This window comes from Haliotis rubra, unplaced genomic scaffold (assembly GCF_003918875.1).
Source record: "Haliotis rubra isolate DU_JTF1 unplaced genomic scaffold, ASM391887v1 Scf1228, whole genome shotgun sequence".
Lineage (NCBI taxonomy): Eukaryota > Metazoa > Mollusca > Gastropoda > Lepetellida > Haliotidae > Haliotis > Haliotis rubra.
This window is the reverse complement of record NW_025765146.1, coordinates 168,797-196,336: the sequence shown is the minus strand read 5'-3', so window position 1 is coordinate 196,336 and position 27,540 is coordinate 168,797. Positions and strand designations below refer to the sequence as shown.

The 27,540-nt window shown below is 43.1% G+C and overlaps 1 protein-coding gene across 1 annotated transcript; it reads right to left on the bottom strand.

Moving 5' to 3' along the window:
* Positions 1-1,164: 1,164 nt before the first annotated feature.
* Positions 1,165-22,874, bottom strand: LOC124266029 (sodium-coupled monocarboxylate transporter 1-like). Its single transcript, XM_046700839.1, has 16 exons — positions 22,756-22,874; positions 21,629-22,071; positions 21,141-21,192; positions 19,319-19,386; positions 18,753-18,833; positions 16,352-16,425; positions 15,811-15,948; positions 15,163-15,298; positions 8,766-8,854; positions 7,206-7,318; positions 6,304-6,374; positions 6,024-6,110; positions 4,536-4,735; positions 4,015-4,118; positions 2,604-2,722; positions 1,165-2,197 (listed from the first exon to the last, which is right to left on the bottom strand). Exons 2-16 carry the CDS (start codon positions 22,040-22,042, stop codon positions 1,604-1,606), a joined length of 2,340 nt encoding a protein of 779 aa, XP_046556795.1. The 5' UTR covers positions 22,043-22,071; positions 22,756-22,874; the 3' UTR covers positions 1,165-1,603.
* Between the last annotated feature and the right edge of the window lie 4,666 nt (positions 22,875-27,540).

The window sequence follows — 27,540 nt, the reverse complement described above, 5'->3', positions numbered from 1 at the left end:
TGCACTGTGTGACCTGACGGATCCGTTCATACATTGTGTGACCTGACGGATTCGTTCATACATTGTGTGACCTGACGGATCCGCTCATACACTGTGTGACCTGACGGATTCGTTCATACACTGTGTGACCTGACGGATCCGCTCATACACTGTGTGACCTGACGGATCCGTCCATACACTGTGTGACCTGACGGATCCGTTCATACATTGTGAGACCTGACGGATCCGTTCATACATTGCGTGACCTGGCGGATCCGCTCATACACTGTGTGACCTGACGGATCCGTCCATACTTTGTGTGACCTGGTGGATCCGTCCATACATTGTGTGACCGGACGGATCCGTCCATACATTGTGTGACCTGGTGGATCCGTTCATACATTGTGAGACCTGACGAATCCGTTCATACATTGCGTGACCTGGCGGATCCGCTCATACACTGTGTGACCTGACGGATCCGTCCATACACTGTGACCTGACGGATCTGTCCATGCACTGTGTGACCTGACGGATCCGTTCATACATTGTGTGACCTGACGGATTCGTTCATACATTGTGTGACCTCATACACTGTGTGACCTGACGGATTCGTTCATACACTGTGTGACCTGACGGATCCTGCTCATACACTGTGACCTGACGGATCCGTTCATACATTGTGAGACCTGACGGATCCGTTCATACATTGCTTGACCTGGCGGATCCGCTCATACACTGTGTGACCTGACGGATCCGTCCATACTTTGTGTGACCTGGTGGATCCGTCCATACATTGTGTGACCGGACGGATCCGTCCATACATTGTGTGACCTGGTGGATCCGTTCATACATTGTGTGACCTGGTGGATCCGCTCATACACTGTGTGACCTGGCGGATCCGTCCATACATTGTGTGACCTGGTGGATCCGCTCATACACTGTGTGACCTGGTGGATCCGTCCATACATTGTGTGACCTGGTGGATCCGCTCATACACTGTGTGACCTGGCGGATCCGTCCATACACTGTGTGACCTGACGGATCAGTATTTATCTTTCAACAGTATATGGGTAAATGTACACAGATATGGAATGTTTGTCTATGCACATGATATCTTTATACAACATTCAGGTGAGTATTGTCCTGCAGACGTTCATCACATCAGTAAAGATAGAGACGTAGAAGGAAGCATGACCATTCTGTAATCTTCAAGAAATTGGCGTAACACAGACACATTCACCAGAATCACTGGCCCACCTACAGATGTCGGTAAATAGATTACACAATCACGTCATTTATCATTCTTTGGTTGTTGTTTTTTATCACTAATCATTAATTTTGCTGATACGTCAAGAAAAATGATACTTACTGCATTACAGGTATGACGACTGTTGCAGCACTACTATCACATACACTTCACACACACAAACTTGTTTAATACGTACATTAGAAGTAATATTTTCATAAACATCCTCCCCTCTAACATTGACGTCACAGTGAACCCACTCCAAACACACGGGCTCGATTTCTCTTGCAGCTCTGATAGTAGCCCCAACAGTCACTGCGGTCGGTTTTTGTCATTTCCTCATGTTTACGTGAACACTTTCAATGAACTATACTGTCTCTACAGATTGCTGGACTCCTGATGTTTAGTATCCTCTAAGTGTGGAGAGGCATCCTGTGTATCTGAAATCTGTCCTGTTCTGGTGTCTTCTCTCTCCAGATTCCCATCTTGTTGTGGCTCCCCCTTGCAGGAAGTGTGATCTAGACTTGGCTCCATCCCATGTGTTTGGTCGAGACACGGCTCCTTCGTCTGCGTTAGTAAACTTGGCTCATTCCTCTCTTGGGTTTGATCTAGACGTGGGTCCTCTAACTTATGCGATTGGTCAAGGTTTAGCTTGACTTCTACAGATTGATCTAGAACTGATTCCTCCATATCTGGGGTTCGGTCTTGTTGTGACAGCTCCCTACCATTGCCTTGATAAAAACTAGGTTCACCTCTATCTTCATTTTGTTGAAGAGGTAACAGTTCGGCGTCAATAAGATGGCGGCGATCTGATTCTGGCCCGTTTTCCGACGCATGCACAATCTTGATGTGGTTTGAGTGCTGCTGGTTGTGTTCCTCGTCTGGCTGGCAAAGAGCTTCGTCCTCCTGGGGTATGTCCACGCTGGTGTGGTAAATGTCTGCCTTGGAGGAGGTCTCGGCAACACGCGAAGCCTGGCCATACAAAGTATACATTGCCGGGTTATTACACAAACATTGGCATGGACATTACATGTTGTGACAAAGCTGTTCGAGGTGACAACTCACTCTGTTCGAAGAAAAAAAGTATATGAACCTGTATCTGTATAACCAAGCTCTGATAACGATGTATACTATTACCTACACTGCTGTATTATGTAAACATCCATTATTCCCATATTAAGATGATGTTCACAGCAGCTCCTGCTCCATTAAAATATTGTTTCACTATCCTATCGTAAAACCAGCTTATCATCTCACCACAACATCAAAAACTACAATTCATATAAAGTATGTATTTAGTATTGCACGAGTACCTGAGTAGTCCACTCCACATCGGAAGAATGTATTTAGTAATGCACGACACAATCAGGGAACTTACAGCTGTGTAGTCCACTCCACATCGGAAGAAGTGTTTGACGGGTTCCGGGAGACAGCAGAATAACTGATCCACGACGGAGACTAAGTATCGAGTGTCTGCCTTCGTGGTCGTCCGGCAACCTGCAACAATGTCGCCCCTGTACCTTCACCTGTACACTCTCTGTCACTTGCGCAACCATATCCTACTTTTATATCTACAAAATGTGTTCCAGAAAGCATACGAGTGGTGTCGGAAAGGTTCTGAGCCTATCGATGAGCTAGCTGTTCAAGCGCTGTTGAAGGGGGAAACGACTGGCTCTCAAAGACCCCCAACTGACACAACAACAGAAAATGTTAAAAGAAGAATAATTCCATTTTAGATGATCGAATACTGTGCGCATGTCAGACAGCCAACATCACAGACTTCTCACTACAGAGTTGAGAACATTCTGAGAAGAACAACTGTGCATGACGATGGTTCCAGCCCGGTGGATTCCAAGATTGGTGACTCCAAGTTCATCGTCTCTAGTGAGAATATAAATCGTCCTAAAGCAAACCAACTCTTGATTGTCCCGTGATAAGTAAGCATGGAGCGGTAGGCTGAGTATCTTACAGCTCTTCTGAAGAATGTAAGAATGTTTGTTTCATCAGTCAGGAAGATCGCTTCGGTTTTCGAACTAATAGCCTGTATTACGTTAATCTGCATTGTCAGCTGCATGAAAATATGCAGGCTAGTTTAAAGTGAACCAAATGCGTGTTGTTCCAACAGAACAATGCACCAGTCTATTACAGCCATGGCTGCAATGCATTGCGTGGTTTTGAACTCTATGAACATCGCCCGTTGTCACTAGATTTGCACTGTCAGAATTCCAAACACGTCAGGTAAATCTGGTTGGCAAGCAGTACGCAAACGATGATGTCGTCATTTCTGTTGCTGAGGACTTTACACACCACCAGGAAGTACCCTCTACACTAAAGGGGCCGTGCACTCCAACATCTTGGCACAAGTGTAGGAGCTTCAGAGGGGATTATCAACGCGGGTCATCATAGTTTGGCTCAGAACTTTTCAGTCACCCAACAGGGTGTTCTGTTTTGATATTATACAATGCGACAAAACTAAGGGATAGACGGAAAGAACTTAAAATTTCCAAAAGTGTAGTAGATTTTTGTTTCTAATAATAATTGCTTGATAATAACGAACACATTGGATACACTGCAACCGATAGTGAAGTAAAACGATTGTAAAGGACGATAGGGGTATGTTTTTGGATACGACTTGACATGTGTGTTGTCAAAACTTAGACTTGTTCTAATGCTTGTATAAACATATATTTCGTGATCGACTACTTTTTTGAAGAGCATGTAACACAATGAGTGTATTCAAGAACATTGCTCACTGTTCGTGAGGTACTTGTCATCTTACTTGCACTCACCATTAACCATGTAGCTGACGATAGCCCCAACTGCTACAACAAAAAATATACCAAGTGCCCCGAACCACATATAGGACAGAGAGTACAGCTTGTCAAGACCCTGTCTGTAACAGAAAGATGTCACTCCATGGCATAAGTATGTGTATATAACATAAAGATATACCTGTCTAACATAAATAGGTGCATAGAGCATAAAAATATATCAGTCTAGCATAAATAGGTGTATAGAGCATAAAGATATATCTGTCTAGCATAAATAGGTGCATAGAGCATAAAGATATATCAGTCTAGCATAAATAGGTGTATAGAGCATAAAGATATATCGTTCTAACATAAATAGGTGCATAGAGCATAAAGATATATCAGTCTAGCATAAATAAGTGTATAGAGCATAAAGATATATCTGTCTAACATAAATATATTTATTCTATAACAAATATAGCTGTTTATGGAATGTGTTAGAATTTCTGCTTATCATAGAGGTATCTGTACATTCTGGATCGATATCTTAATAAACGCACGGTGTGTAGGCTTCTGTCGTCACACTGATGTCTGGGATGGTGTAGTTAAAGTCGCTGATGAAAGTGACGTTGTCGACTGGGCACCTGTCTGTAGGCCCAAGAGGAAGCCAGGGCGTCTTCCGCTTGGTAGTTGACATGTAGGACCCGATGGAGATCCAGAATATAAACACAGCTCCTGTAACTGTGGCCACGAACGCCCCCTAGTAACACAGCCCACATGTCAGTGATGAATATACCATATAGTCAATATCTTCCTGTAAAAGAAACATAAACAACAAAAGGGTATTCTTTCTCACATGCTTTTACAATTTAGGTTATAACATTGTTTTTAAATATAGGTTATTACATTGCTCCACCCGTCATTCAGCTAAACCATGTGTTGCAATAATGCATGAACTCACTCACCTGACCATTCACTTAACTCACTCACCTGGCCATTCACTTAACTCACATACCTGGCCATTCACTTAACTCACTTACCTGGCAATTCAATTAACTCACTCACCTGGCCATTCACTTAACTCACTTACCTGGCCATTCACTTAACTCACTTACCTGGCAATTCACTTATCTCACTCACCTGGCCATTCACTTAACTCACTAACCTGGTCATTTACTTAACTCACTTACCTGACCATTCACGTAACCCACTATCCTGGCCATTCACTTAACTCACTCATCTGGCCATTCACTAAACTCACTCACCTGGCCATTCACTTAACTCACTCACCTGGCCATTCACTTAACTCACTAACCTGGTCATTTACTTAACTCACTTACCTGACCATTCACGTAACCCACTATCCTGGCCATTCACTTAACTCACTCATCTGGCCATTCACTAAACTCACTCACCTGGCCTTTCACTTAACTCACTTACCTGGTCATTCACTTAACTGGCTTACTGGACATTCACTTAACTCACTCACCTGGTCATTCACTTAACTCACTCACCTGGCCATTCACTTAACTCACTAACCTGGTCATTTACTTAACTCACTTACCTGACCATTCACGTAACCCACTATCCTGGCCATTCACTTAACTCACTCATCTGGCCATTCACTAAACTCACTCACCTGGCCATTCACTTAACTCACTCACCTGGCCATTCACTTAACTCACTAACCTGGTCATTTACTTAACTCACTTACCTGACCATTCACGTAACCCACTATCCTGGCCATTCACTTAACTCACTCATCTGGCCATTCACTAAACTCACTCACCTGGCCTTTCACTTAACTCACTCACCTGGCCATTCACTTAACTGGCTTACTGGACATTCACTTAACTCACCTGACCATTCACTTAACTCACTCACCTGACCATTCACTTAAACTCACAAAACCTGACCATTCACTTAACTGGCTTGCTGGATATTCACTTATCGGGCTTACTGGACATTCACTTAACTGGCTTACTGGACATTTGCTCACCTGTTATATGCTTATCTGGCTTACCTGGCCATTCATTTAACTCGCTTACCTGGACATTCGCCCACGGTATCATGGCTCCCAGGAGAAAAAGGCCGGTGGCGGGGCCGGAAAAGGCAGCCAGGAGGCTGAATGAGATCTTGAAATACAAAACAGTAGCGATGTGATATACTTCTATTGCTAATCAATAAATTCTCTGTTTCTTGTTATGTACCCTGACTATTCTTTGAACGGCTTGATAAGTACAGTGATTTTCCATAATGAACTTATCTTTCACAATGACATATATCTATCCGGATAAATGGGTATCAGTTGAAATACTAAACATTTACCTGAGACAACGTCCCGCCGACCTTGGCGATGAGCATCGAGATGGCGACAGACACACCTCCACATGCCACAACTGCAGGACGGGCGCAACACAGTTGATTACAATATATTCCTTATAACCTCACAGTCTTTTAAAATATGTATCCTACCTGCACGGTCACAGAAATAGCACATCATAATGTTATAAGCAATTATTCAAAGATGAAATGGGGAATGAAAGTGTTTGTAGTCATCAAGAAAAAGTCTATCCTCATTGAAACCAATGCTAGAATGATTGCATGAATATAGTTTTATGTCTGTTTTAACAATAATCCCACAATATCCGAACGTTAGGCATCAGTGGTGAATCGAACTCAAGCCTTTGGTGTAACGGGTGAACACGTTCCCCACTAGGTGTTCACTTCGCCATAAGCATAGAACATTGAAAGTGAATTGATTAGGACGTTACATTGACAGGAAATATACTCACTCACTCACTCACTCACTCACTCACCCGTCAACATTTACCACTTATGATTGTAGCTCTGGTCTGTTTTGGAGGACACAGAAGATATCTTTCAGTGGCGGAAAATAACAGTTTCTAGTGTGAGCAATGAAGACTGGTCTTATCCTGCTGACATATATATTGATGGTTTCATACGTTCAGTACAGACAAATTGCGTGATTTCTATCACTGACTATTTCTGTTTGCCAATGTCTTGTAGTGCATATTTTGTGACTCAGTTTAAGATAGTTCTTCTTCCACTTTTCATGCTTATATAGTCGGCACATCCGTTCACCACTATTCTACTTCTGCCAGTTCCAGCACCACTCACAAGAGGATAGTGAGAGGGGATAGTGTTGACTCCACACTACATGGATAACTACAATATACACACTATAACGCGGAAGGCTCTGCTCCTACCTGAACACTTGGCTATGATCGTGGCCTTAACCTCGGTGGGATTCTTCACATACGGCTTGATGTAGTCCTCCCAGGTCTGTGCTGACAGGGCACTGAGGCCCGAGGACAGTGTGCTGTAACACAGGGACGTTAACTCTTATGTGTGTGCGTGCGCGCGCGTGCGTATGTGCGTGTGTGAGTGTGCGTGTGTGTGTGTGTGTGCGTGCGTGTGTGCGCGTGTGTGCTAGTGTGTGGGGTCCAACATTTAAGATGAAAAGTAAGACATGACTTTTTCTATTTCATCTACCATATTCACTCCTACCACTAAAAACATCAAATAGATGACATTGTCAGAATCCATTCTACCAATAAAAACTATGGATTTTATATACATGTAGTTCTGTATTGGAATGGGCGCTGCTGTGGGAAGATTTAACCGTTTCTGTTGCGAACGTCCTTTGTCTGCGTGAAATACCAACAGCATTGGTGGAAAATAGAAACACAATCTACTCAGTTGAGGTCTTGTCAAGTGGTCTGGTCAAGTGATTTGGTCAAGAGGTCTGGCCAAGTGGACTGGTCAAGTGGTCTGGCCAAGTGGTCTGGCCAAGAGGTCTGGCCAAGTGATCTGGCCAAGTGTTGTTACGAAGTGTTGTGACCAAGTGATCTCGCCAAGTGGTCTGGCCAAGTGGTGTGACCAAGTGGTCTGGCCAAGCGGTCTGGCCAAGAGGTCTGGTCAAGTGATCTGGCCAAGTGGTCTGGTCCAGTGGTCTGGTCAAGTGGTCTACTCAAGTGGTCTGGCCAAAAGGTCCGGCCAAGAGGTATAGTCAAGTGGTCTGGTTAAGTGGTCTGGCCAAGACGTCTGGTCAAGTGATCTGGCCAAGAGGTCTGGCCAAGAGGTCTGGTCAAGAGTTCTTGCTAAGTAATCTGGCCAAGAGGTCTGGCAAGGAGCTCTGGCCAAGATGTATGGTCAAATGATCTGGCTAAGTGGTCTGGCCAAGAGGTCTGGTAAAGTGGTCTGGCCAAAAGGTCCGGCCAAGTGATCTAGTCAAGTGGTCTGGTTAAGTTGTCTGGTCAAGAGGTCTGGCTAAGTAATCTGGCCAAGTGGTCTAGTCAAGTGGTGTGGTTAAGTGGTCTGGCGAAGTGGTCTAGTCAAGTGGTCTTGTCAAGTGGTCTGGCCAAGTGGTCTGGTCAAGTGGTCTGGCCAAGTGGTCTGGCCAAGAGCTCTGGCCAAGAGGTCTGCTGTGGGGAGATGTAACCGTTTCTCTTGCGAACGTCCTTTGTCTGCGTGAAATACCAACAGCATTGGTGGAAAATAGAAACACAATCTACTCAGTTGAGGTCTTGTCAAGTGGTCTGGTCAAGTGATCTGGTCAAGAGGTCTGGCCAAGAGGACTGGCCAAGTGATCTGGCCAAGTGTTGTGACCAACACCAAGTGGTCTAGTCAAGTGGTCTTGTCAAATGGTCTGGCCAAGTGGTCTGGTCAAGTGGTCTGGCCAGGTGGTCTGGCCAAGTGGTCTGGTCAAATGTTCTGGTCAAAAGGTCCGGCGTTTGTGATACTGTGTTTCTGTGACAGCTCCCTACCTCAGTGAGGCGCTGAACAACGCCGCCATGAACAGGCCTGGCATGCCTGGCAGCTCCCGGAAGATGTCCATCACCATAAAGGGAATGAGCTGCAGATACACACAGCATATATAGTATGACCAGATATTATTGAGAATTTTAGGAATATGTTTAATTGGATTTCTAGTATAAACAACCTGGACCAGCTATCAAGTGCTTGGTTTCATTCAAGAGAGACAACCCCGTTAATCCTTTTTCATTAGTTTGTGAAGAGTTATCCCCCTTTGTTTACTTGCTAGCAGACGCTATTTTCATTGATCCTCAGTATGGATGATTTAGAGAAGAGGAAGTTGATTTTAGAGTTTTATAACAAGGACATCAGATCAGCTAAAGTGATTTCAAGTAGAACAGGCACCCCTTTGTCCACTGTTTATCGTGTTTTGAAAAATATTGCAAATGGATATGGCATTGAGCACCAGGGAGGCGCAGGGAGGCCCAGAAAACTGACTGTCGGTGACAGGAGGCGGCTTGGTATTTTTGTTTCTTAAAACAAACGAAGGAGTTTAGAAAACTTAAGGCTGGATATGATTGATAGAGGAACTGTGGCTGTCTGTAAGGAGACAATTAGAACTGAGCTGCATGCAATGGGTTGGCAGAATAGTCGAGGAATTCCATCACCGATCATGAAACCTGAACAAAAGGAGCGAAGGTTGAACTGGTGCTTACAGCATAGAAATTGTAACTGGGACAACGTGATTTTCTCAGATGAAAGTTCTGTGTGGCTGTTTCCTAATAAACTGAAATTCTGGTCCAAACAAACTGAAAAACTTTGGCATCAGCCCAAAGTACAGTCCGAAATTTAACGTGTGGGGTGGCATATCTGTGTTAGGGGCAACGCCCCCTATGATCTGAAGGGAATATGAACAGTGAGCGGTACACAGATATTCTCGAGGGACATTTACTTCCATCTGCTCACGTGTTCTATGGAAATGTTTGGATTTTCCAGCAGAACAACGACCCAAAACATCGTTCAAAGCATTCACAGGCCTGATTTCGGACCCAAAATATGACAGTATTAGATTGGCCAAGCTATAGCCCTGACCTAAATCCAATAGAAAATGTTTGGGGACTCATGAAGGAAAGTGTCAATAAGAAGAATTGCTGAAATGAAAGAAGAGGTGGTCCGATATTGGGACAGCATGGATCACGACTTTCTAACTTCTTTGATCAGTAGTATGCCCCACCGCATTGAAGCCTGCATTGCTGCCCATGGTGACTTGACAAAATACTAACTGTTCACCTGTCTTTGAATCTGGAGTTATGTTCTGGTAATGTTCACATCAAATCCGTGAGTAATGTGTGAAAAACATTTTATAATCTTTATCTTCTCAATAATTTCTGGTTGTACTGTAGATACCCCCTATTATATATATACACAGGACACCTCACTATACAGATATAGATACTCAACACCCCCAGTATATATATACACATGACACCTCACTATATAGATACTAAGCACCCCCAGTATATATATATACATGATACCTCACTATATAGATACTCAACATCCCCAGTATATATATACACACAGAACACCTCACTATATAGATATAGATACTCAACACCCCCAATATATATATATACACATGACACCTCACTATATAGATACTAAACACCCCCAGTATATATATACACATGATACCTCACTATATAGATACTCAACACCCCCAGGCTATATATACACATGACACCTCACTATATAGATACTCAACACTCCCAGTATATATATACACATGACACCTCACTATATAGATACTCAACACCCCAAGTATATATATATACACATGATACCTCACTATATAGATAATCAAAACCCTAGTATATATATACACATGACACCTCACTATATAGATACTCAAAACCCCCAGTATATATATACACATGATACCTCACTATATAGATACTCAACACCCCCAGTATATATATACACATGACACCTCACTATATAGATACTCAACATCCCCAGTATATATATACACATGATACCTCGCTATATAGATCCTAAACACCCCCAGTATATATATATACACATGATAACTCACTATATAGATACTCAACACCCCCAGTATATATATACACATGATACCTCACTATATAGATACTCAACACCCTCAGTATATATGTACACAGGACACCTCAGTATATATACACACAGGACGCCTCACTATATATATACACACATGACACTTCACTATATAGATACACGTGATACTTCACTCTGCAGATACTCAACACCCCCAGTATATACATACACAGGACACCTCACTATAAATATACACATGATACCTCACTATATAGATACTCAACACCCCCAGTATATATATATACACTTGTTACCTCACTATATAGATACTCATCACCCCCAGTATATATATACACAGGACACCTCACTATATAGATACTCAACACCCCCAGTATATATATACACAGGACACCTCACTTTATAGATACTCAACACCCCCAGTATATATATACACAGGACACCTCACTTTATAGATACTCAACACCCCCAGTATATATATACACATGACACCTCACTAAAAAGATACTCAACACCCCCCAGTATATATATACACATGACACCTCACTAAATATACACACAGGACGCCTCACTATATATATACACACAGGACACCTCACTTTATAGATACACATGATACTTCACTCTACAGATACTCAACACCCCCAGTATATACATACACAGGACACCTCACTATAAATATACACATGATACCTCACTATATAGATACTCAACACCCCCAGTATATATATATACACTTGATACCTCACTATATAGATACTCATCACCCCCAGTATATATATACACAGGACACCTCACTATATAGATACTCAACACCCCCAGTATATATATACACAGGACACCTCACTATATAGATACTCAACACCCCCAGTATATATATACACATGACACCTCACTATATAGATACTCAACACCCCCAGTATATATATATACACTTGATACCTCACTATATAGATACTCATCACCCCCAGTATATATATACACAGGACACCTCACTATATAGATACTCAACACCCCCAGTATATATATACACAGGACACCTCACTATATAGATACTCAACAGCCCCAGTATATATATACACAGGACACCTCACTATATAGATACTCAAGACCCCCAGTATATTTATACACATGACACCTCACTATATAGATACTAAACACCCCCAGTATATATACACACACGATACCTCACTATATAGATACTCAACACCCCCAGTATATATATACACAGGACACCTCACTATGTAGATACTCAACACCCCCAGTATATATATATACACACAGGACACCTTACTATATAGATACTCAACACCCCCAGTATATATATATATATATATTTATATATATATATATACATGATACCTCACTATATAGATACTCAACATCCCCAGTATATATATAAACAGGACACCCTCACTTTATAGCTACTCAACACCCCAGTATATATATACACAGGACACCTCACTATATAGATACTAAACACCCCCTATAGATACTAAACATAGTATATATACACACACGATACCTCACTATATAGATACTCAACACCCCAGTATATATATACACAGGACACCTCACTATATAGATACTCTCAACACCCCAGTATATATATATACACACACAGGACACCTCACTATATAGATACTCAACACCCCCAGTATATATATATATATATATATATATATATACATGATACCTCACTATATAGATACTCAACATCCCGAGTATATATATAAACAGGACACCTCACTATATAGATACTCAACACCCCCAGTATATATATATATATATATATTTATATATATATATATACATGATACCTCACTATATAGATACTCAACATCCCCAGTATATATATAAACAGGACACCTCACTTTATAGCTACTCAACACCCCCAGTATATATATACACAGGACACCTCACTATATAGATACTAAACACCCCCAGTATATATACACACACGATACCTCACTATATAGATACTCAACACCCCCAGTATATATATACACAGGACACCTCACTATATAGATACTCAACACCCCCAGTATATATATATACACACACAGGACACCTCACTATATAGATACTCAACACCCCCAGTATATATATATATATATATACATGATACCTCACTATATAGATACTCAACATCCCGAGTATATATATAAACAGGACACCTCACTATATAGATACTCAACACCCCCAGTATATATATACACAGGACACCTCACTATATAGATACTCAACACCCCCAGTATATATATACACATGACACCTCACTATATAGATACTCAACACCCCCATTATATATATACACATGACACCTCACTATATAGATACTCAACACCCCCAGTATATATATACACAAGACACCTCACTATATAGATACTCAACACCCCCAGTATATATATACACAGGACACCTCACTATAAAGATACTCAACGCCCCCAGTATATATGAACACAGGACACCTCACTATATAGATGCACACGGCACCTCACTATATAGAAACTCAACATCTCCAGTATATATGTACACAGATCAATCCATTATTTAGATACACAGGACAACCCACTCTTTATGTACACAGGGCAATCCGCTACATATGTACTCAGGACAATCCATTACATATGTACACAGGACAATCCACTATATACATACACAGGATCCCACACAATATAGATACACAGGACAATCCACTATATATGTACACAGAACCCCCCGCTATATAGATACACAGGACAATCCACCATATATATACACAGAACAATTCACTATACATGTACACAGGATCCCTCACTATATAGATACACAGGACAACCCACTTTATAGATAAACAGGACAATCCACTGTTTTTGTACACAGGAATTTACACTATTTATGTACACAGAACAATCCACTATATATGTACACAGGACAATCCACACAATATAGATACATAGGATAATTCACTATATATGTACACAGGATCCCTTACTATATAGAGACAGGACAATCCACTATATATGTACACAGGACAACCCACTGTATATGTACACAGGACAATCCACTATTAATGTACACAGGAAAATACACTATTTATGTACACAGGACAATCCACTATATATGTACACAGGACAATCCATTATTTATGTACACAGGATCCCACACAATATAGATACACAGGATAATTCACTATATATGTACACAGGATCCCTTACTATATAGAGACAGGACAATCCACTATATATGTCCACAGGACAACCCACTGTATATGTACACAGGACAATCCACTATTTATGTACACAGGAAAATACACTATTTATGTACACAGGAAAATGCACTATATATGTACACAGGAAAATACACTATTTATGTACACAGGACAATCCACTATTTATGTAGACAGGAAAATGCACTATATATGTACACATGAAAATCCACTATATATGTACACAGGACAATCCACTATTTATGTAGACAGGAAAATGCACTATTTATGTACACAGGAGAACCCACTATATATGTACACAGGACAATACACTATTTATGTAGACTGGAAAATGCACTATATATGTACACAGGACAATCCACTATTTATGTACACAGGACAATCCATTATATATGTGCACAGAACAATCCACTATATATGTACACAGAAAAATGCACTATTTATGTACACAGGAAAATACACTATTTATGTACACGGGTCAACCAACTATATATGTACACAGGAAAATCCACTATTTATGTAAACAGGACAATGCACTATTTATGTAGACAGGAAAATACACTATTTATGTACACAGGAGAACCCACTATATATGTACACAGGACAATCCACTATTTATGTAGACAGGAAAATGCACTATATATGTACACAGGACAATCCACTATTTATGTAGACAGGACAATCCACTATTTATGTACACAGGACAATCCAATATATATGTGCACATAACAATCCACTATTTATGTACACAGGACAATCCACTATTTATGTACACAGGATCCCCCACTATATAGATACAGAGGACAATCCACTGTTTATGTACACAGGATCCCCCACTATATAGATACAGAGGACAATCCACTGTTTATGTACACAGGAGCCCCCACTATATAGATACAGAGGACAATCCACTGTTTATGTACACAGGAGCCCCCACTATATAGATGCTAAAATCCCAGTAAAACATACACAGGATCCCCCACAGAGACAACCACTAGTATATAGAGGCTGTTGTTGATTAAGGAACTGGAACTTCCTTGTGTGAAGATTGTAGAGTATACAACTATTGGATGAGTTGCTGTCAAACCCATCAACATACTTACCTGGTTAGGGTTGGAGATTTGTTTGGACTTGAGTGGATCACAGCCTCTATTGTAGTAGTAGGCGAACGCCACCAGTCCTTCCAAGGTGGCCAGGGTCAGAGTGATGAAGAAGGCGGGACCAGTGATGAACAAAACTCTACAAGCAGCATTCTGTTAGGACAATGCAGCATCCTTTCTCATTGTGTGTGTTCACTGAGCTTCAAGTCATTTCGATACTCTTTACCACCCTGTTATATTGTACCACCCTGTTATATTGTACCACCCTGTTATATTGTACCACCCTGTTATATTGTACCACCCTGTTATTTTGTACCTCACAGTGTAGGTAAGCACGTTAGTTCTCTATTTTGATCTTGATTTCAATCCGTTTATTGTGTTTCGCCGTCCCAATATTGAATGTCAATGTGTTTGCTCTAACTTGCTTTTATCACTCTACCTCTATCTCATTTTTCGGCATTGGTCGTATTACCTGCTGGACGTGTATGTCTGCACAGAGTATATATTACTGGTCTTGGAGTAACATAGACTCATGTAAACTAGCATACAAGCAAGCACACTATAGACAACATGCAGTCTGTTAACTTACAACATGTGTCTACATGCACACTCTCATGTATGTACTGACTGTAAGTTAACCCTAGCTCTTACTTCTTGGCCTGCAGCTCGGTTGGCGTGGAAGAGATCCGCTGGATGGCAGCCTGGCCGATGGTCAGTCCGATCATCCTGATGCTAGACCCCAGAAACAGACTCCAGAAAGTGTGGCGGACTGTGGGGTCGGTATTGAAGCTGGTGATAAAACATTCATTACATTAAACCCCTCAAGGAAAACTGATGGCGATCAGTGATGCCAAATATATGTTTGAATGGTTAATAGTCAGTACTTGCACATGGCAATTTCTTGACGTGCTGCAACTGCAGCTACACATACCATGTATTGTATTATCTGAAAACTGCCAATGGGCGAGTTGGACGGGGTTATTTTCCAAAGAAGTAATCCCAGATAGTTAATGTGCTGTTTAAGGTTCAAGTGCAATATGAAGACATGTGGCATGCTGAATGAGCTTCAACATATTGAACCATTGTGTTAAACATGTGTCTCACCTCTCGTTTATCGTGTTTAGAGATGAAATGACGATCAGCTATATATAAAAATCATAAGGTGATTACAAAACGTGTGTCTGCCACTCACTCGAAAAAGTTAAGCCGGCCATTTTCGTAGTTGATGTTCCACATTTGTGTTGGTCCTCCAACTTCCATTGTCCCCTACAAGAAAAACAACACGCGCAAATAAGCCGCCCTGTTGTATTTGACAGTTTGGGACAACATCAGACAGTATGACATTCCTACAGTGGATGAGACCTACTGTTGTATCTGACAGTTTGGGACAACCTCAGACAGTATGACATTCCTACAGTGGATGACACCTACTGTTGTATCTGACAGTTTGGGACAACCTCAGACAGTATGACATTCCTACAGTGGATGACACCTACTGTTGTATCTGACAGTTTGGGACATCAGACAGTATGACATTCCTACAGTGGATGACACCTACCGTTGTATGTGACAGTTTGGGACAACCTCGGGCAGTATTACATTCCTACAGTGGATGACACTTGTATGTGATAGTCTGGGACAACCTCAGACAGTATGACATTCCTACAGTGGATGACACCTACTGTTGTATGTGATAGTTTGGGACAACCTCGGGCAGTATGACATTCCTACAGTGGATGACACCTACTGTTGTATCTGACAGTTTGGGACAACCTCGGACAGTAAGGCATTCCTACAGTGGATGACACTTGTATGTGATAGTCTGGGACAACCTCGGGCAGTATGACATTCCTACAGTGGATGACACCTACTGTTGTATCTGACAGTTTGGGACAACCTCGGGCAGTATGACATTCCTACAGTGGATGAGACCACTGTTGTGGAGTTTGGGACAACCTCAGACAGTATGACATTCCTACAGTGGATGACACCTACTGTTGTATCTGACAGTTTGGGACAACCTCAGACAGTATGACATTCCTACAGTGGATGACACCTACTGTTGTATCTGACAGTTTGGGACATCAGGGACAACCTACCGTTGTATGTGACGGGCAGTATTACATTCCTACAGTGGATGACACTTGTATGTGATAGTCTGGGACAACCTCAGACAGTATGACATTCCTACAGTGGATGACACCTACTGTTGTATGTGATAGTTTGGGACAACCTCGGGCAGTATGACATTCCTACAGTGGATGACACCTACTGTTGTATCTGACAGTTTGGGACAACCTCGGACAGTATGGCATTCCTACAGTGGATGACACTTGTATGTGATAGTCTGGGACAACCTCGGGCAGTATGACATTCCTACAGTGGATGACACCTACTGTTGTATCTGACAGTTTGGGACAACCTCGGGCAGTATGACATTCCTACAGTGGATGACACCTACTGTTGTATCTGACAGTTTGGGACAACCTCAGACAGTCTGACATTCCTACAGTGGATGACACCTACTGTTGTATTTGACAGTTTGGGACAACCCCGGGCAGTATGACATTCCTACAGTGGATGACACCTACTGTTGTATGTGATAGTTTGGGACAACCTCAGACAGTATGACATTCCTACAGTGGATGGCACCTACTGTTGTATCTGACAGTTTGGGACAACATCAGACAGTATGGCATTCCTACAGTGGATGACACTTGTATGTGATAGTCTGGGACAACCTCGGGCAGTATGACATTCCTACAGTGGATGACACCTACTGTTGTATCTGACAGTTTGGGACAACCCCGGGCAGTATGACATTCCTACAGTGGATGACACCTACTGTTGTATTTGACAGTTTGGGACAACCCCGGGCAGTATGACATTCCTACAGTGGATGACACCTACTGTTGTATCTGACAGTTTGGGACAACATCAGACAGTATGGCATTCCTACAGTGGATGACACTTGTATGTGATAGTCTGGGACAACCTCGGGCAGTATGACATTCCTACAGTGGATGACACCTACTGTTGTATCTGACAGTTTGGGACAACCTCTGGCAGTATGACATTCCTACAGTGGATGACACCTACTGTTGTATCTGACAGTTTGGGACAATCTCGGGCAGTATGACATTCCTACAGTGGATGACACCTACTGTTGTATCTGACAGTTTGGGACAACCCCGGGCAGTATGACATTCCTACAGTGGATGACACCTACTGTTGTATCTGACAGTTTGGGACAACCTCGGGCAGTATGACATTCCTACAGTGGATGACACCTACTGTTGTATTTGACAGTTTGGGACAACCCCGGGCAGTATGACATTCCTACAGTGGATGACACCTACTGTTGTATGTGATAGTTTGGGACAACCTCGGGCAGTATGACATTCCTACAGTGGATGACACCTACTGTTGTATCTGACAGTTTGGGACAACCTCGGGCAGTATGACATTCCTACAGTGGATGAAACTTGTATGTGATAGTCTGGGGCAACCTCGGACAGTATGACAATCCTACAGTGGATGACACGTACCGTTGTATGTGATAGTTTGGGACAACCTCAGACAGTATGACATACCTTGATAAGAATTGCGAAGATCCCGGTGAGCATGACAACCGTCTGGAAAACGTCTGTCCAGATGACAGCCTTGAATCCACCCTAAAAACCCAGTGAAATCATACAACACAACACTTTAAGCATGTTGCAGCTGCATGATAACAGACCCTCTGAAGGTAGTTTATAGTCTTCGCACTCAGGAACGTCCAGAACATCGGATGACTGAGGGCCTGCTTACTTCATAAAGCCGGAACAGTGTTTGAAGACAGCAAGAAGCCTGAGTCAAATATTTATATATCTCATCTCATGGATGAATGACATCAAATCGATCAGGATTCTTTCTTGAATAGGAAGAGCCTGCTTTGTAGAAATTTTCCCATCACAGAACTGTTGGAATGATATAGTTGTCCTCAAAAGCACACTGTTACAATTTGGCCATATCGTCAGTCAATATTTTACGAACGCCTCAGTCATTTGCTGCAACTGGTAATCACAACACAACACCTCACTACTCATAAACTTCAAATCTAAAAATATCTAAATATCTAACAAGGATATAAAATACACATACACCAGTGTATACTTACGATTGTTGTATAACACACGGAGGCGCACGCTACCACCGCCATGGAACCAGCTAGAGGGAACCCAGTCACTGAAATAAAACTTCCCAACTTTTAATAACCGCTGACATGTAAACACTGCAATTCTTTGGAGTCATACTCTCATCCAGTATTAACAGTGTAATTATGAATTAACTATTTACGGCTTACAGTTCCTCAGTAAATATTTTGTTAATCCTGTATTGAGAAGCGCATAAAAGTCATGTATCAATCGTGCACTCTTTCAAAATATCTCGTTGCACTCTCCTACCCAGAGTTCCATGCGGCAAGCCAGCATAGTACCTCTGCCACAGGCCAGAAAAATGTGACGATTCGTCACATCTTGCAATGTCCATTCAATATAATGTACAGATTTCTTTTACTCTTTTATTTTTGGCGAGTCTACACATCTAACTAAACATCTTTAATATAATGGTTTAGTTTCACTGAGAAAATATCCAAAAACATGTAACACTATTTCGATTTGCGTAGCGATCCTTTGTTTACATAGGTTGTACGGCTCCACGTGCTGTCATCAACGCTCATGGAGAGCAAACGATGCATCCAGTTTGATGTCTAAATATGTACTGTCATAGACCTTACTGTCGCAGTTGTGGAAGAATATATATGTAACAATGTGAAATATTATGAAGAGAGCGACGAAAAGTTTTCGTGAGTCCAGTCTCTTCTTATTATGAATATGCGCGTTTGATTACAAACAAGAGAAAAGTCCGGTCACGTGATATGCAAATTAGCCTGTGGCAGTGATGTTATGTTAAATCATCGCTGTGCCGGAGTGTGATCTCATGGTGATACTGCTACGTGCTGATTGCCGGGTTGAAACAAAAACGTTGACCGGGAATTGAACTTGAGACGTAATGTGAGATGAGAGGCAATAGCCAGCTCCCCTTACATACACAGGTATAAGCTGCTCCAACAACCCATCGGCATGTAGCACCCTGTAGAAGTTTCCAGATCTTTCTGTCTAAATCTAGTATAAGCATAAATATAGTCAGTATTCTCAGTATCACATGCATTACACCCTGAGAGCTGTTACTCAATAAATAGGGGCGGTGGGGTAGCCTAATGGTTAAAGCGTTGGCTCGTCACGCCGAAGACCCGGGTTCGAATCCCCACATTGGCACAATGTGTGAAGCCCATTTCTGGAGTCCCCCGCCGTGATGTTGCTGGAAAATTGCTAAAAACGGCATAAAACCAAACTCAGTCAGTCAGTACTCAATAAAAAGCACTGCCACATTACAATATCAAAGGTGTCCATCAGACATCCACTTGTGATATCCAGTGTCAGTCATACATTAACGACATCCACTTGTGATACCTAGTGTCAGTCATACATTAATGACATGCACTTGTGATATCCAGTGTCAGTCATACATTAATGACATCCACTTGTGATATCCAGTGTCAGTCATACATTAATGACATCCACTTGTGATATCCAGTGTCAGTCATACATTAATGACATCCACTTGTGATATCTAGTGTCAGTCATACATTAATGACATCCACTTGTGATATCCAGTGTCAGTCATACATTAATGACATCCACTTGTGATATCTAGTGTCAGTCATACATTAAAGACATCCACTTGTGATATCCAGTGTCAGTCATACATTAAAGACATCCACTTGTGATATCTAGTGTCAGTCATACATTCGTGATATTCGTCTATTATGCCCTATTTCCTCAACCATACATTAACAACACCGACTTGTGATACACAGTTAGCCGATCCTCCGGTCATAATATCAAATGTGAAACAAAATATGTCTATAGATAACCTACCTGCCTCCAGCGCTATTGCCGGTCCAAACAGTACAATGCCCATATAAAACAACTGAAAATGAAACCACATATAAACATCAATCAGGTACGATGTTTTGAGTCACGAATTTGTAGAATGTTGGTATTTGATTAAAATCAAAGACAACTGATTAAGAAATAGTTCGGATTTGTACAAACCTTGGTATGGATTATTTTTATTCGGGTGAATTCCCAGCCAAAGACTAACAAATGCTGAGCTCTTAAGTGCAGAGTGAAATTTAGCTCCCAAGAAAGATAGCCGCCCCCTGACCCCATACTCTCCTCAAATATGCCACTGAGTTCGGCCTTCCCAACCCCATAGCCTAAAGTCGCCATATAGCTGGAATATTGCTGAGTGCGGCGTAAAACTCAACTCAACTCATAGCCTAAAGTAGACAAACGTAATCAATTGAAATATTCAACTTAGCTAGGCCATCCCAACCCAATACCATGTAGTAAAACGTACACACCGTACTGAGATACGCCAGCGTGGTTCCGAGTTGCCGTATTATCTTAGACCGGAACCTTAGCTCCAGGTACTCGTAGGCGCTGGTTAGCCTGAGTGGATGCACCATGGGCACGATCAGACGGGTACCGATCAGATTGGCGAACATGAATCCAAACGTGCTGAGCCAGAACATGATTCCATAGATGTACACTTCAGCAGGGAAGCCCAGCATCATGATGGATGACTCGAATGATACCATGAGAGACAGAGCAACAGGTATGATCTTCATCTTACGGCCACCCACCAGGTATTCAGACGCACTGGCCTTGCGCCGTCCCTTCACGGCGTAGTATACACCTATACCCACTGATATGGCGATAGTCAAACTAAACACCACGTAGTCTGCTACATGGAACTGATGGCTTGGGTTCACCATTGTGATCACACACTGTTGAGGTTGTTTTACTGGAATATAGGCAAGTGTAGTCTTGGAAACCGTCCATATGTAATAATACATGCAGGTGACATGCCTCGACAAAACCACACAGATGTAGTGACAGACCACTGACAAAGTCGAATCAAGGACAACAAGTATCGTGGTTTCATCATTGAGCTTAATTTAACAATTTATATAATTATACAATTACAAAAGCATGATAAACCTGACATCACCTGTGCAGTATGAGGTATTGATATTTATTTCTTGCTTGTTATATACAGACCCTATCCATTCTAAAACAGAATAAGAAAGTATGATTACTGTAAAGAGGTACTTTATCTCTGCTGTTAAAGATTACGAAAGTATATAAAAAGTGAAATCAGATACTTAACGGTAATAAGCCTTTTCTATTCATTGCAGGGAATTATCTCCCCGCTAAACACCGACTGTTGAGAGCAGCTAGTGGGAATCTTCTACACCAATGCGTACAACCATGCAAAGTCTCGGACCGTCAGCAGCAGATGTATATAATGTATATTTGAAGTAATATGTTTCCAAACTTCGTATTCGGGTACGCATTCCCTTCGGAACATAAAGTACCGTCTTACTACCTGTAATACCCTTAATTAAAGCTGAACACGGCACCTGCATATTCAATACATGCTGTATATTACAACTGTTTCACATGGAAATGTCCCTTAATTACTCACGCCGTGTGGGCAGGTCCAGCAACTCCACTGAAAAGGTCCAGCAGAGCAAAGCAAGTAAAAATTGTCCAGGCTTTCATCGTCTGAGCACATTAGGCCATGTGCTACGCACGACAATCTAATGGCCAGCCGTGTGTTTGCATGTCATACAAACGCAATATATGATAGTTCAAAAACTGTCTTCCAAGTTGATACAACCCTCACTACCTGATGATTTCTCAGTCACAACACACCCACACCCACACAAAACACGTGGTGATGTTGTCAGCCACACCCACACCCACACAAAAACACCTGGTGAGGTTCTCAGTCACACCCACACCCACACAAAACACCTGGTGATGTTGTCACTCACACCCACACCCACACAAAACACCTGGTGATGTTCTCAGCCACACCCACACCCACACAAAACACCTGGTGATGTTGTCAGTCACACCCACACCCACACAAAACACCTGGTGATGTTGTCAGTCACACCCACACAAAACACCTGGTGATGTTGTCAGCCACACCCACACCCACACAAAACACCTGGTGATGTTGTCAGCCACACCCACACCCACACAAAACACCTGGTGATGTTGTCAGTCACACCCACGCCCACACAAAACACTTGGTGAGGTTGTCAGCCACACCCACACACCCACACAAAACACCTGGTGATGTTGTCAGGAACACCCACACCCACACAAAACACCTGGTGATGTTGTCAGTCACACCCACACCCACACAAAACACCTGGTGATGTTGTCAGTCAAACCCACACCCACACAAAACACCTGGTGATGTTGTCAGCCACACCCACACCCACATAAAACACCTGGTGATGTTGTCAGCCACACCCAGACCCACACAAAACACCTGGTGATGTTGTCAGTCACACCCACACCCACACAAAACACCTAGTGATGTTGTCAGTCACACCCACACCCACACAAAACACCTGGTGATGTTGTCAGTCAAACCCACACCCACACAAAACACCTGGTGATGTTGTCAGTCAAACCCACACCCACACAAAACACATGGTGATGTTGTCAGCCACACCCACACCCACACAAAACACCTGGTGATGTTGTCAGCCACACCCTCACCCACACAAAACACCTGGTGATGTTGTCAGCCACACCCACACCCACACAAAACACCTGGTGATGTTGTCAGTCACACCCACACCCACACAAAACACCTGGTGATGTTCTCAGCCACACCCACACCCACACAAAACACCTGGTAATGTTGTCAGCCACACCCACACCCACACAAAACACCTGGTGATGTTGTCAGTCACACCCACACCCACACAAAACACATGGTGATGCTCTCAGTCAAACCCACACCCACACAAAACACCTGGTGATGTTGTCAGCCACAGCCACACCCACACAAAACACAAAACACATGGTGATGTTGTCAGTCACACCCACACCCACACAAAACACATGGTGATGTTGTCACTCACACCCACACCCACACTAAACACCTGGTGATGTTGTCAGCCACACCCACACCCACACAAAACACCTGGTGATATTGTCAGTCACACCCACACCCACACAATACACCTGGTGATGTTGTCAGCCACACCCACACCCACACAAAACACCTGGTGATGTTGTCAGTCACACCCACACAAAACACCTGGTGATGTTGTCAGTCACACCCACACCCACACAAAACACCTGGTGATGTTGTCAGTCACACCCACGCCCACACAAAACACCTGGTAATGTTGTCAGCCACACCCTCACCCACACAAAACACCTGGTGATGTTGTCAGCCACACCCACACCCACACAAAACACATGGTGATGCTCTCAGTCAAACCCACACCCACACAAAACACCTGGTGATGTTGTCAGCCACACCCACACCCACACAAAACACCTGGTGATGTTGTCAGTCACATCCACACCCACACAAAACACCTGGTGATCTTCTCAGTCACACCCACACCCACACAAAACACTTGGTGATGTTGTCAGTCACACCCACACCCACACAATACAACTGGTGATGTTGTCAGCCACACCCACACCCACACAAAACACCTGGTGATGTTGTCAGTCACACCCACACAAAACACCTGGTGATGTTGTCAGTCACACCCACACCCACACAAAACACCTGGTGATGTTGTCAGCCACACCCACACCCACACAAAACACATGGTGATGCTCTCAGTCAAACCCACACCCACACAAAACACCACACCCACACAAAACACCTGGTGATGTTGTCAGTCACACCCACACCCACACAAAACACCTGGTGATGTTGTCAGTCACATCCACACCCACACAAAACACGTGGTGATCTTCTCAGTCACACCCACACCCACACAAAACACTTGGTGATGTTGTCAGTCACACCCACACCCACACAATACAACTGGTGATGTTGTCAGCCACACCCACACCCACACAAAACAAATGGTGATGTTTTCAGTCACACCCACACAAAACACCTGGTGATGTTGTCAGTCACACCCACACCCACACAAAACACCTGGTGATGTTGTCAGCCACACCAACGCCCACTCAAAACACCTGGTGATGTTGTAAGCCACACCCACACCCACACAAAACACATTGTGATGTTGTCAGTCAAACCCACAACCACACAAAACACCTGGTGATGTTGTCAGCCACCCCCACACCCACACAAAACACCTAGTGATGTTCTCAGCCTCACCTACACCCACACAAAACACCTGGTGATGTTGTCAGTCACACCCACACCCACACAAAACACCTGGTGATGCTGTCAGTCACACCCACACCCACACAATACACCTGGTGATGTTGTCAGTCACACCCACACCCACACAAAACACCTGGTGATGTTGTCAGCCACACCCACACAAAACACCTGGTGATGTTGTCACTCACACCCACACCCACACAAAACACATGGTGATGTTGTCAGCCACACCCACGCCCACACGAAACACCTGGTGATGTTGTCAGTCACACCCACACAAAACACCTGGTGATGTTGTCAGTCACACCCACACCCACACAAAACACCTGGTGATGTTGTCAGTCACACCCACTCAAAACACCTGGTGAGGTTGTTAGCACAACCAACACCCACAAAAAACACCTGGTGATGTTCTCAGTCAAACCCACACCCACACAAAACACATGGTGATGTTGTCAGTCACACCCACACCCACACAAAACACCTGGTGATGTTGTCAGTCACACCCACACACCACACCCACACCCACAAACAAAACACCTGGTGATGTTGTCAGTCACCATGTTGTCAGTCACACCCACACAAAACACCTGGTGATGTTGTCAGCCACACCCACACCCACACAAAACACATGGTGATGTTGTCAGTCACACCCCAACCCACCTGGTGATGTTGTCACACCCACAAACAAAACCTGGTGATGTTGTCAGTCACACCCACACCCACACAAAACACCTGGTGATGTTGTCAGCCACACCCACACCCACACAAAACACCTGGTGATGTTGTCAGTCACACCCACCAAAACACCTGGTGATGTTGTGTCACACCCACACCCACACAAAACACATGGTGATGTTGTCAGTCACACCCACACCCACACAAAACACCTGGTGATGTTCTCAGTCACACCCACACCCACACCCACACAAAACACCTGGTGATGTTGTCAGTGCACACCCACACCCACACAAAACACCTGGTGATGTTGTCAGCCACACCCACACCCACACAAAACACATGGTGATGTTGTCAGTCACACCCACACCCACACAAAACACATGGTGATGTTGTCAGTCACACCCCAACCCACACAAAACACCTGGTGATGTTGTCAGTCACACCCACACCCACACAAAACACCTGGTGATGTTGTCAGCCACACCCCATCCACACAAAACACCTGGTGATGTTGTCAGTCACACCCACACCCACACAAAACACCTGGTGATGTTCTCAGTCACACCCACACCCACACAAAACACCTGGTGATGTTCTCAGTCACACCCACACCCACACAAAACACCTGGTGATATTCTCAGTCACACCCACACACCCACAAAACACCTGGTGATATTCTCAGTCACACCCACACCCATACAGCACACCACACCCATCCGAAACACCTGGTGATATTCTCAGTCACACCCACACCCACACCCATACACCACACCACACCCACACAAAACACCTGGTGATGTTGTCAGTCACAACCACACCCACACCCATACACCACACCACACCCATCCGAAACACTTGGTGATGTTTTCAGTCACACACCCCACAACACCCCACTCCATCCACACCCACACCCACACAAAACACCTGGCGATATTCTCAGCCTGATCCACCCAGCCACACCCAAAAAACTGGTATCCCAACACTCGTTTGTTAACGCATATGGAATTATGGAATATGTAATATCTTTCCGTGACGTATACATGATGTTACCACTGTATGTAACGCATGAATGTATGAAATTTAGCTTTATACTTCAGTCACGTAGACTTTTCTACACTCTATATTCACAGTCAGCTGATAATGATAATTTGATACATTAAGGACAAAGCTACATGCCGGAATGGTGAAAGAGTGGCCACAATGTATAGTCATGAACGTAACCTTCTCATAGTATCACGAACTATAATGACGCGACAGTTTAACCACAACTGACTGTTTCATGAATTAATGAACCTCTACATTATATTGTAACGTGTTGTGAAAGGCCACACACACACATGCAACTACGCACACACACAAAAAAGAAAGATTGGAAAGACGATTTCGTGTTCTCTCCACAAA

What these genes read in the sequence shown, in the direction of transcription:
- LOC124266029 (XM_046700839.1), bottom strand. Translation starts at nt 22,042, where the DNA reads ATGGTGAACCCAAGCCATCAGTTCCATGTAGCAGACTACGTGGTGTTT. An exon ending in CGCTGGCGTATCTCAGTACG is followed by an intron (nt 21,193 to 21,628) that starts GTGTGTACGTTT and finishes TTTCATTTTCAG; the next exon opens with TTGTTTTATATGGGCATTGT. An exon ending in CCGTGTGTTATACAACAATC is followed by an intron (nt 18,834 to 19,318) that starts GTAAGTATACAC and finishes CTGGGTTTTTAG; the next exon opens with GGTGGATTCAAGGCTGTCAT.